This window comes from Hemitrygon akajei, chromosome 2, assembly GCF_048418815.1.
Source record: "Hemitrygon akajei chromosome 2, sHemAka1.3, whole genome shotgun sequence".
NCBI lineage: Eukaryota > Metazoa > Chordata > Chondrichthyes > Myliobatiformes > Dasyatidae > Hemitrygon > Hemitrygon akajei.
This window is the reverse complement of record NC_133125.1, coordinates 176,003,008-176,015,524: the sequence shown is the minus strand read 5'-3', so window position 1 is coordinate 176,015,524 and position 12,517 is coordinate 176,003,008. Positions and strand designations below refer to the sequence as shown.

Genomic DNA, 12,517 nt, shown 5'->3' with positions numbered 1-12,517 from the left:
ACGACAGTGGGATTTATGAATTATCCATCAGCGACTCTACGGGGACGGAGAAGGGAAGCTTGGTGTTAACAGTTCGATCTGATGGAACAACTTCCCAGGGTAAGATCGTTCGTTCGTTATGTGCCGTGCTGTATGACGTGGGCGATCACGGTCTCTACATGACCATGATTGTTCTTTGGCAATTTTTTCAACAGAAGGGGTTTGCCATTGCCACCGTCTGGGCAGTGTATTTACAAGAGGGTGACCCCAGCCATTATCAGTACTCTTCAGAGATTGTCTGCCTGGCGTCAGTGGTCGCATAACCAGGGCTTGTGATATGCACCGTCTGCTCGTACGACCACCCACCACCTGCTCCCGTGGCTCCACATGTCCCTGATCCGGGGTGAAGCAGGTGCTACACTTTGCCCAAGGGTGACCTGCAGGCAAGCGGGGGTAAGGAGCGCCTTACACCTCCTCTGGTAGAGACGTATCTCCACCCCGCCACCCACAAGTTTTTGAAACTCAGGGTAAGATTGAGTTTTAAAAACAAAATGTTGGAAACGCTTGGCAGGTTAGGCAGCATCAGTGGAAAGAGAAACAGACGACGTTTCTGGTCTAAGACCCTTCGCCAGAAGTCAATAATGAGCCGCAGAGGAGGCGAGGGCGGGTTGGATGGGACAAAGGCCGTTCTAGAGTTCCAACAGTCCGCTCTCTGAGAAAGAAATGGACACGGAGGCACTGGCTGCAGATGAGGAGTTCAGCGGCTTATTGGGCTGGAATTATTAAATTAAAATGATGGGAAAAGATGTGGGTGAGGTCAGAATCTGAGGACCGATCGCTCGGGAAAGGAGAGGGGAAGATCAGTCTCGAATCCAGACTATAGATGGTGAGAATGCGGCGGAGGGAGGGGGTTTGGGGGGAGTTGGGACTTGTCAGTGTGCAAAGTGAAGAGGCAAAGGAAACCCAGGAGCGGCTTTGTTGAGGTTTACAGTCGTTCGCTTTAGAAAGGAAGGGACACGTTGTCTGTGTCAGCACCGAATGTTACAGAGGATAAAGTGGAATTGTGGACCGACAGCGCTGAGACAGGTTGTTGTAGAGAGAGGTCAGGAGTATGCATGTCTGAGCGGAGTTAACATGGATCTCAGCGAGAAATACTGCGAGGAGAAAGTTCAAAGTAAATTTATTATCAAAGGACGTGAATGATACCCTGACATTAGCTTCCTCACAGGCATCAGAACAAAGAAATACAATAGAATCAATGATAAACTGCACAGAAAGACTGACAACCGACCAATTGTAAAAGATAGAAAACTCTGCAAATAACAAAAATATATAAACATATAAATAAATAAATAGATAAATATATAAACAAACATATGGAGACAATGAGTTGTAGAGTCCTTGAACGTGAGTCCATAGGTCGCTGGGTAGTCAGAACACACCCATGATCCAGGGTGGTTCTGAAATGTAAAGGGTGGATATTCAGTTGGAATTCACATGGGATCAGTTGGAGCTCAACGCATTTGAAAAGGAAAGACATGTTACTGGGTGAAGGCACATGGTTTTGGTCAAAGACAAGAAGAGAAAGACAAATCACTGAGGGTGGACACAGTAAAGCCCATCGGAGAGTGAAGGGGAACGTCTTCAATTCCACATTGCTGGAAGAGAAGAGACAGTGAACTCAACAGTGAATTTAAAATAAATATTTTATGAGATACATTGCTCCCTATAAGAACTGAACGAGATGGTAAATGTTCAGGGCGAACCTTGGACTCAACAATGACTCTTCTCAGAGACATGACTCCCTGGACCATTCCACCTGGTCAATATCCCAGTTCTGGTGCTTTAGAATCACAGCTTGATTATGTACAAGAGGCCATTGGGCCATCACAGTGGTGCAAGCGGAAACGATAGGGTCTTTTAAGAGACTCCTGGATAAGTACATAGAGCTTAGAAAAATAGAGGACTATGGGTAACCCTAGGTAATTTCTAAGGCAAGGACACGTTCGGCACAGCTTTGTGGGCCAAAGGGCCTGTATTGTGCTGTAGGTTTTCTATGTTTCTAGGTTTCAGTACAGTAAGGGCTGCTTATTATTGATATTAAATTAGTCTTGCGGCCTTGTTATTATTTCAGAGTTCTGTAAATGTTGATTGTATATTAGTTTAATATAAACCACATTGGAATTGATTGCTGAATCTGCTTCCACTGGATTTTCATCCAGTGAATCCCAGAATATGACAATGTGCTGTGAGTTTTACTTCCCGACTGTTCTACTGACACACGCCCTACATTGTCCCCGGGGATTATGGGCACTCTCTCCACCGGAGACAATGCTTCACTCTCCTAGCTTCCTGCTCTGCGGAGGATACAAAAATATTCCTGGCACCGTTCCAGTAAATCCCTCACCATCCCGTCCAACGCCAGGAGATCCATCCTAGAGTGAGGTGTCCAGAACTGGACACAGAAATCCAGTTGGACCCAGCAAGTGTGGATAAAGCTTCAACACCGATTTCCTTATTACTGTGCTTTAGATTTCATTTGTAAACCTCAGGTTTGTGTCTGCCATTTTAATATCATTTTAATGAATTTCTGAGTGTTGTCAATATATTGCTAGTGAACAGCAGAAGGTAAATGGAGACCGTGTATTCATATTGCATTTTCTTTCTAAGCATTCTTCCCTGTCCAAAGCTCCATCCATTGCTGTGTTCTCATTGTGTTGTGTAGAAAACCACCCGATCTCCATAACTGTACAAGGAATGCATGAGTTCCAAGGTGATTTCACACTTCACAAAATCAGTGGCAGTGCAATGATTAAATGACGGGGCGAACAAAGTTTTGGGCCAGCAAGTTAGATATCAGCTTGGATTCCATATGAAAGCTGGAAATTAAAAATCAAACATCTGCAATTAATTCTAGTGATGGTGATTGTGAAATGAGTGGATTGTCAGAAGGAAAATCTGATGCTCTTCAGGGAACTACCCCACCTTTCTCACTCAGTGGGACCTCAGTGTAACTCTGCTTCACTAGCTGGTTTATTCTCAGTTGTCGCCGTGGTTCAGGGTTAAATAGACAATAAATGGCCATGTTTCCCATGACAGTCACTTACTCTGAATAAATAAATGTGATTTTCCTTGAGCTCCACTGGCTGATAGCAAAGCTAAAATGACTAGAGCACTTTAGAGTCTGCAGATTAGAGCACTCTGCCTTAAACTAGTGTGGGCAGAAAACACTTGTGCATAAAAGAGTGACCTTGCTGTCTGTTGTTTTGAAGCTGTGACCAACTTCTGTGTGGTAATTGTTTTCTCTTGCAGCAAGTAAAATAAGCGTGCTTATGCTTGATCCACTCTGTGTTCTTTGTTGTTTGTTGTACGATGTAGTGAACAGGTGCTCAACAGAAACACCAGCTACAGACAGGACTCCAGTGATAAAGAAAGAAGTTATTATTCGACTTGTTGTGTTCACTGCTACTGTCATCATCTTGTGCCTCATTGTGAAAATGCGAAGAGGTAAGCAGGATGTAGTCTCAGGTAACCCGAAACGTGATGTGTCTGTCTTTGGATTGATTTTCATGAATATAATTAGACCTGGGTGTTCATCTTAATATTTTTTGCATCACAAGCATTATTACTTCTTTGAAAATAATATTTAGACTTTCTTGATGACTGTACATTTTTATAATAGTGGCCATGTTTAACTGACAGTCTCCATTATTCATCCCCCTGAACCTGGGCGTCACTGTATAAGTACAGAGTGAGAACACTGTGTGGGTGTGAGCTCAAGCACAGGGATTGGAGAGGTGGGGAGTCCACTATCCCCTTCCAATTAAATTATGACTAATCTATATATGAACTTCATCTGAATGCCTTTGTTGTTGGTGACATTTCAATTGTAGCACGTGGGGAGAGTTCAGTATTTCCCTCTCTAACATGTGAGGGTGTGTTTTCTGGCTTCATATTAAAATACTCAAGCTTGAATTTTAAAGATATTGCCCCTGACTTTGGGCAACATTCTCATCTCACTCACCCCACACCTGCCACTTACGCACAATACAATGCTCAAAAGAAATAGAAGCAGCCATTTCTGTAAACTACCACAGTATTTAACCATGTGTGAAGTGATACACTTTGGAAAGTCAAATCTGATGTCAAAATCCAGAGTTAATGGTAGGATTCTCAGCAATGTGGAGTGATAGAAGGATCTTGGGGTCCACGTCCACTGATACTTGAAAGTTGCTGAGCACGTTGATAAGGTTGTTAAGAAGGTGTTTGGTGTGTGGACCTTCATTAGCTGGGGACTGAGTTCAAGAGTGTGAAATAATTTTGCAAATAAAACCCTGGTTAGACCAGACTTGGGGTATTGTGTTCAATTGTGGTCACCTTATTATAGGAAGGATGTGGAAGCTTTAAGTAGAACGCAGAGGAGATTTACCAGACTGCCATCTGGATTTGAGTGCATGTCTTATGAGGATAGATTGAACAAGCTCGGGTTTTCTCTCTGGAGAGGAGGATGAGCGGTGACTTGATGGAGATGTATAAGATAGGAAGAGGCATAGATCAAGTGGATAGTCAGAGACATTTGTCTATGGCAGAAATGGTTAGTAAGCAGGAGTATAACTTTAAAGTGATTGGAATAAATTATAGGGGAAATGCCAGAGGTGAGGTTTTACACAGAGAGTGGTGAGTGTGTGGAACACTCTGGCAGGGGTGGTGATAGAGACAGATACATTAGGGGTATTTAAAAAACTGTTAGACAGGCACATGGATGATAGAACAATGTTGGGGTATGCAGGAGGGAAGAGTTAGATTGCTCTTGGAGTAGGTTAAAAAGTCAGCACAACATTATGGGTAAAAGGGTGTGTACTGTGTTACACTGCTCAATGTACATCACCTTTGTCCAACCTTTGTTAATTCCTTCCATTGGTTTGTTTTCATTTTCCTTCAGTGTTGGTTTCTACATCCCTGAACTTCTGCTTTTATGTCCCACAGGAGTCAATCTTTAACAGGTCACATTATTCCAAGTATTTTATCTAAATTAGGGCTCTGACCCATAATCTGGACTGTCTATTTCCTGCTGCAGATGTTCCCTGGCCTGCTAAGTTCCTCCAGTATCTTCACATTGTATCATCTGCAGTCTCACTTCGTCCCTCTCTCTCTCTTAACCTGAATATTATGATGAGAATACAATTGTGTCATATATTGAGTACCAATTCAGGAAGAAGTTGGTACACTTCTGGTTAAATCTAGGTTTCTAGTTGTTTCAGTAAACAGGATGTTTATTGAAGAATAAATAATTGTCGTTTGCTTGTGATAGAACAAAGGAGACAATCTCTCCTCACAAGGCAGTAATCCTGTCATCACGTGGAGAAAGGCTCAAAGCTGTTGACCAGTAATATTCAGATTCAGATGTGTTTATTTCTCACAGGTACATCAGAACACACAGTGAAATGTGTTGGCTGCATTCACAACCAACACAACCTCAGGATGTGCTAGGGCAGTCCACAAGCGTCGCCACACATTCCGGAGCCAACACGGCAGGTCCACGATGTCCAGCAGAACAACACGAGCAACAGCAACAGCAACAGCATCAAAACAAAACTACAACAACAAAACAAACCCCTTTCCCCTTCCCACCCACTCACACTCACCGGACTGGCTGTGTCTAGGCCTCCAACCACCTGTCCCTGGTCTGGACTCACAGGCATAGCGATGATAAGATATTGGGCCTTTGAATTATGGACGCATTGGCGCAGGAGGTTCAACTGTCAGGCCTCGACCTCCAGCCTTGCTGACTTTGGTCTCAACACGAGGACTTGCTGAGCATGGGACCTTGAACTCCAGGCCTCAAACTATGGACTTGCATGGATCTCGGACTGTTGGACTCACTCACCATGGAGGGATCACTGACCATTGTCCCTCCTGCTTGCACATATATTCATCCCCAGGACCTGCCGACCAGGGGATGACTCACTGACCAGGAGGATAACCAGCTCTCATCCATGGGGCCCACTGAACCCAGCCCTTATGAACCAACACTGTCAAAGTCAGCTCACAGGACACTAAAGTGTAGTTGCAGTAAATCTCCACTGTTCCCAATTTCTTTTTATGTAACATCGATCAGTAATGTGTGAATGGCATGACAGATTTTCTTATTATTGCAGGAAGATTAACAATGTTTTCTTTATTTCCCTCCCCCCCAGTTTGTAAAGGATCTCAGGAGCAAAGCGAAGAGGGACGTAACTGTCAGGTAAGTGCAATTTATCCTTAGCTTTACTTTGCTAGATCATATTAACTTGATGTGGTTTCTACCCAAGCTTTACCCCATGGTATTAAAATCCCACTTAATGCAGCATTTAACTTCTCTGTTAGGATGTCAGTCCTGCTCCTGGTATTAGTTCACTTTTCACAAGTAGTACAACACCTTCTTGACCCGGCATTGGCATCAATATTTGCCAAGGCTGAACTTTTCCTTCTGGAATCATTCATTCAATTATGTGTTTTCTTTCTTAATCAGTTTCTCCGAATTTGCACATGGCTTGTTGCAGGTCCCCTTGATGTAACACTTACTAAGTTAGCTGAAACCTCTTGAGACTCCTGCTGCAAAATGTAGAAACATAGCAACATAGAAAGCCTACAGCACAATACAGGCCCTTCAGCCCACAAATCTGTGCCAAACATGTACTTACTTTAGAAATTACCTGGGGTTACCCATAGCCCTCTATTTTTCTAAGCTCCATGTACCTATCCAGGAGTCTGTAAAAAGACCCTATCATATCCACCTCCACCACCGTTACTGGTAGTCCATTCCAAGCACTCACCACTCTCTGCGTAGAAAACTTACCCCTGATACCTCCTCTGTACCTACTTCAAAGCAACTTAAAACTGTGCCGTATTAGCCATTTCAGCCCCGGGAAAAAGCCTCTAACTATCCACATGATCAATGTCTGTCATCATCTTATACACCTCTATCAGGTCACCCCTCATTCTTCGTCACTCCAAGGAGAAAAGGCCGAGTTCACTCAACCTATTCTCATAAGGAATGCTCCCCAATCTAGGGAATGTCCTTGTAAATCTCCTCTGCACCCTTTCTATGGCTTCCACATTCTTCCTGTAGTGAGGTGACGAAAACTGAGCACAGTACTCCAAGTGAGGTCTGACTAGGGTCCTATATAGCTGTAACGTTACCTCTCAGCTCTCAAACTTAGTCCCACAGCTGATGAAGACCAATGCACCGTATGCCTTCTTAATGTGCACAGCAGTCCTATGGACTCAGACCCCAAGATCCCTCTGATCCTCCACACTGCCAAGACTCTTACTGTTAATACTATATTCTGCCATCATATTTGACTTACAAAAATGAACCACCTCACACTTATCTAGGTTGAACTCCATTTGCCACTTCTCAGCCCAGTTTTGCATTCTATCAATGTCCCGCTATAACTTCTTGACAGCTTTCCACACTATCCACAACACCTTCAACCTTTGTGTCATTAGAAAATTTACTAACCCATCCCTCCACTTCTTCATCCAGGTCATTTCTAAAAATTATGAAGAGAAGAGGTTGCAGAACAGATCCGTGAGGCACACCACTGGTCACTGACCTCCATGCTGAATATGACATGTCTACAAACACACTTTGCCTTCTGTGGGCATGCCAATTCTAGATCCACAAAGCAATGTCAACTCAAGATCCCCTTGGATCCCATACCTCCTTACTTTCTCAATAAGTCTTACATGGGGAACCTTATCAAATGCCTTGCTGAAATCCATATACACTACACCTACTGCTCTTCCTTCATCAATGTGTTTAGTCACATCCTCAAAAAACTCAATCTGGCTCATAAGATATGACTTGCCTTTGACAAAGCCATGCTGACTATTCTTAATCATATTATGCCTCTCCAAATGTTCATAAATCCTGCCTCTCAATCTCTTTGCAATCAGATTACCAACCACTGAAGTAAGACTCACTGGTCTATAATTTCCTGGGCTATCTCTACTCCTTTTCTTGAATAAGGGAATAATATCTACAATCCTCCAGTCCCCGGAACCTCTCCCATCCCAACTGATGATGCAAAGATCATTGCCAGAGGCTCAGCAATCTCCTTGCTTGCCTTCAACAGTAGCCTGGGGTATATCTTGTCAGGTCCCGGTGACTTATCCAACTTGATGCTTTCCAAAAGCTCCAGCACTTCCTCTTTCTTAATATCTACATGCTCAAGCTTTTCAGTCCACTGCAAGTCACCACTACAATCGCAAAGATGCTTTTCAGTAGTGAATACTGAAGCAGAGCATTCACTAAGTACCTCTACTATCTCCTCTGGTTCCATACACACTTTTCCACTGTCACACTTTATTGGTCCTGTTCTCTCACATACATGTCTTCTCTGATTGCTGATATCATGTTAGTTTTCTCACAACACAATATTTCTTTCCCTGCCATTTTCAACCTGGGCTAGTGACTGGTGATGAAGGAGGTGAATGTTTCACCAGGTATGTCGATGGTCCTCTAACTGACTGGAAAGAATTGTTCTGTGGGACTGAAAGGAAAAAGTTCAATATGATTCCTCCTTGATACGTGCTAAAATAAAATAAAGTAAGACAGAATGGTGTTCACTTGGAGTGGGTTTGTTTTGAGAAAGTACAACAGAACCAGTCCACAGCAATGCTTTGGGAAAGTTAAGGGAGTGCAAGTCTACAGTCACAACAGGGAACAGTGGTAATAACATGCTTGTCTGGGATCAAGGCTGTAAGCGATACGGGGGTGGGTACTGTTACCACCAAAGGATGGGAAAGTACCAGTGTAACGGGTTTCGAAGGACATGGAAAGGGGCAGTTTCATAAGATTACAAGGACACGAGTGGGGACTCAGGAAAAGATAAATATGTGCAGGGGAGCGGACCTCGTCTCAGTGTATGGTTAGCTCGGTTGTGGGATACGGGCGCTGCCCCGGTGCATTTGACCATGGAGGAAGTTAATGACTTGTTCCCTCTCTCTGCACAAAGTGGTTTTGATATCAAATGCGGAATGGAAATGTCTGGGAACAGCAGGGGACGCTTTAGCACACTGCAGACGGGGGGATCGCGATGCTTCGAGCTGTAGTTACATGTCAGAAACGCGCCACGTTCCCGAATAATGGCCACAAGACAAATTCAAGGAAACAAAGTTTATTAGCAGTTCTGCAGAGCTGGGTGCCTTCCGAGAAGGGAACCCTGAACCTTACAGGGCAGCAGGTTTTATCCTTCTTCCTTACCACCCCCCTCCCTGACTCGGGAGGTACACATTGTTTTCCCATTCCATATTTGGAGTTGTTTTTTACATATTTCTGTAAAACAATAGTCCATATCTCAGGACTTCAATGATTACAATCTTCGCATATCTGCTCTATTTTCCACAAGCAGTTAATCTTGTCAGGCGCTTCTGCATTCCTGCTTATCAGACATAATTAAATCACATTTGTTTTCTGACTTTAACCCAGACATAATTAAATCACATTTGTTTTCTGCACTAACTTTTAACCCCTTCCAAGCCCACGCACATCTTAATTTACTTCGACTCTCACAATTCCAACCTTTTTCTTTTTAAGATGTGCGTAGCAGCTAGCATTTCTCCTCTTTCCAGGGGGTCCCCCGTCCTTCCTCCGCCCCCCGTGGAGGGTCAACTTTCTTCTTTAATAGCATAAGTTTTAGCTCGTTTGTCCCATGTTGGGATATCGCTACTGCCTGAAGTTGTGACACACTTCGTCTTATTAGTGCTTGTACACAGGGAATGAGGCAGGGTAAAAGCATCAAACTCATTAATCCACCTCCCACCATCCAGAGTACTGTTCGCCACCAACCGCCTTTATTATAGACCTGATAGTACGGCTTACCATTTTCCCAACACCCTTCTGCTTTTATCATAACAACGGTCATTTACATGCGAGTGGGATATGAAGGATCCTGGGAACACCCTCTGCCCCACTCGTACCATGGTTCTGCACTTGTCACATTTCCCTTCAATTTCCCCGACATATAGAATCAAATATATTACAGTCAATAATGTTACAGTCCACACAGAGTTCATTTTTGCTGCCTTTTTAGCTTCACCACCAACGGTTCTTCACCGGGAACACAGGTCCACTCAGTACGGCTTTCGAGCTTCACCGGTCCTTTTACCCTGGATGCGTGTGTCCACCCTTTTTCTTTTGTCCGTACAGCCGCCTCTGTTGTTAGCAGGACCTGGAAAGGGCCTTCCCACTGTGGCTGTAACTTCTCCGGCTTCCAGGTCCTTACCAGAACCCAATCTCCAGGCACGATCTGATGTAAAGCAAAGTCGAGCGGCGGAGTCTGGGCCAAGAGACCCTTTTTCCACAGTTCTGCAAAGGAACAGGATAAGGCCAATAAATTGTTCTTTACAAATAAATCACCCCCCTGTAGTGTGGGATACCCCTCTATTTTATTCCAATATGGCAGTCCAAAGAGCATCTCATAAGGAGATACTCCTATGTCCTTGCGGGGTGCAGTTCGTATTCTTAAAAGAGCAATAGGGAGACACTTAGTCCATGGTAGCTTAGTTTCCATCATTAGCTTACCCAATTGTGCCTTTAGAGTGCTGTTCATTCTCTCAACCCTCCCGGAACTCTGGGGGTGCCACGGGGTATGGTACTTCCATTCGATATCAAGTGCATCGCAAATTAACTGGTGCGTCTTGGAGGCGAAGTGTGTCCCCCGGTCAGAGTCTATGGACCCCACAATTCCATATCTGGGGATTATGTTCTCAAGTAGTATTTGAGCTACTGTGGGCGCATCTGCCTTAGTAGTTGGGTATGCCTCCAACCAGCGTGTAAAGTGATCCACGATTACCAATAAGTATTTCCATCTCTGCACTTGGGGCAGCTCGGTGAAGTCGATTTGGATTCCATGGAAGGGTCTCATGGCCAGGGGCTGGCCGCCTCTTGGGATGGATCGCATCACTTTCTTGTTTATTCGCTGGCACGTTGGACATCCAGTTACCTCTTGTTGGGCCAAAGTGTAGATTCCCTTGCATGCATATTCCCTAAGTACCGTGTCACACATTGCCTGCGCTCCCCAGTGGGTCTGTTGGTGCAGTTGTTGGAGTATGTTGCGGGTCACTTCCTTATTTAGCACCTGTCTTCCATCGGGGATTCTCCATTTACCATCAGCGTCTTTCCGGGCTCCTAGTTGGTTCATGTTGTCAATCTCCATTTGAGTAAACACAGGCAGTTTAGTAAGTCCTTCTCTCACTGGTATCAAAGTCAGGAGTTGCACCGGTTCTTCAACTGCTGCCCGTTTGGCCTCCTCGTCCGCCAGACGGTTCCCCACAGCATCAGGTGTCGATCCTTTTTGGTGTCCGGGTACATGCACTACCGCAATTTCAGTCGGTAAGGCCAGGGCTTCCAATGTCATACTTATCATTTGTTCATGTGCCAGTCCTTTTCTCCTGGCCGTTATCAGTCCTCTTTCTTTCCATATCTTCCCAAATGTATGTACTATCCCATAGGCGTATTTGGAGTCAGTGTATACAGTTCCGACTCTCTTTTCCAATATTATCAGAGCCCTTTGGAGCGCGTATAACTCACAGGACTGAGCCGACCAATTTCCCGGTAGTCTTCCGGACTCCAATTTTTCCCCCGTTTCTCCGTCGATGATGGTGTATCCGCTATGTCGCATCCCATCAATACATCGAGACGATCCGTCTATGTATAGTTCTTGTCCCTCTCCCAGGGGAACTTCCTGTAAGTCTTCCCGACTTTTCGTTTGCAAGTCCAGAAGTTCAATGCAGTCATGCTCTGACTCCTCTTCCTCCAGTCCTCCATATAGGAACTGGGCTGGGTTGCAACTGGAATCTTTGGCGAAGTTCAGGTCTTCTCCGGTCATCAGGATAGTCTCGTACTTCAAGATGCGAGAGTCAGTCAACCACCGGTGTGCCTTCTGGGCCAGTAAGGTGCTGATCGAGTGTGGAGAATGCACAGTGATCTTTCCTCCAAAGGTTAATTTCCGGGCTTCCTCTACCAATACCGCTGTCGCTGCCACTGCCTGGATACAGGTGGGCCATCCACGCGATACCGGGTCTAACATTTTTGACAGGAAGGCCACGGGTTGCCGCTTTCCTCCTTTTAGATGGGTGAGTACCCCTAGGGCCATTCCTTCGGCATTGTTGACATACAGCTGGAATGGTTTTTCCAGGGCTGGCAAGGCTAACACCGGAGCACGGATCAATTGTCCCTTAATGTGGCTGAACTTTTGTTCTTCCTCCTTAGTCCACTTTACTGTTTGCTCATCCTGTCCCAGCTTATCGTACAGAAATTTCACCAGTGGAGTATAATTCTCAATCCAGATCCGACAATATCCCACTAGCCCCAGGAACTGTCGTATCTCCTTCTTGGTACGTGGTATGACGTTCCCGTTATTCCAGCTATCCTTTCTGGGGTAATGCATCGCTGTCCTTTACTGACCCGGTGTCCCAGATACCTTACTTCCTTTTCAGCGTGTAAGGGTTGGGCACTACCGGGTATCGGGTTTGGACTACTGCATTTAGG

The 12,517-nt window shown here is 44.8% G+C and overlaps 1 protein-coding gene across 1 annotated transcript; it reads right to left on the bottom strand.

Annotated features, from left to right (window-relative positions):
• Window positions 1–9,263: 9,263 nt before the first annotated feature.
• Window positions 9,264–12,192, bottom strand: LOC140738051 (uncharacterized). Its single transcript, XM_073065058.1, has 2 exons — window positions 10,550–12,192; window positions 9,264–10,333 (listed from the first exon to the last, which is right to left on the bottom strand). The coding sequence occupies exons 1-2, from the start codon at window positions 12,120–12,122 to the stop codon at window positions 10,038–10,040; spliced, it is 1,869 nt and encodes a 622-aa protein (XP_072921159.1). The 5' UTR covers window positions 12,123–12,192; the 3' UTR covers window positions 9,264–10,037.
• Window positions 12,193–12,517: the final 325 nt, after the last annotated feature.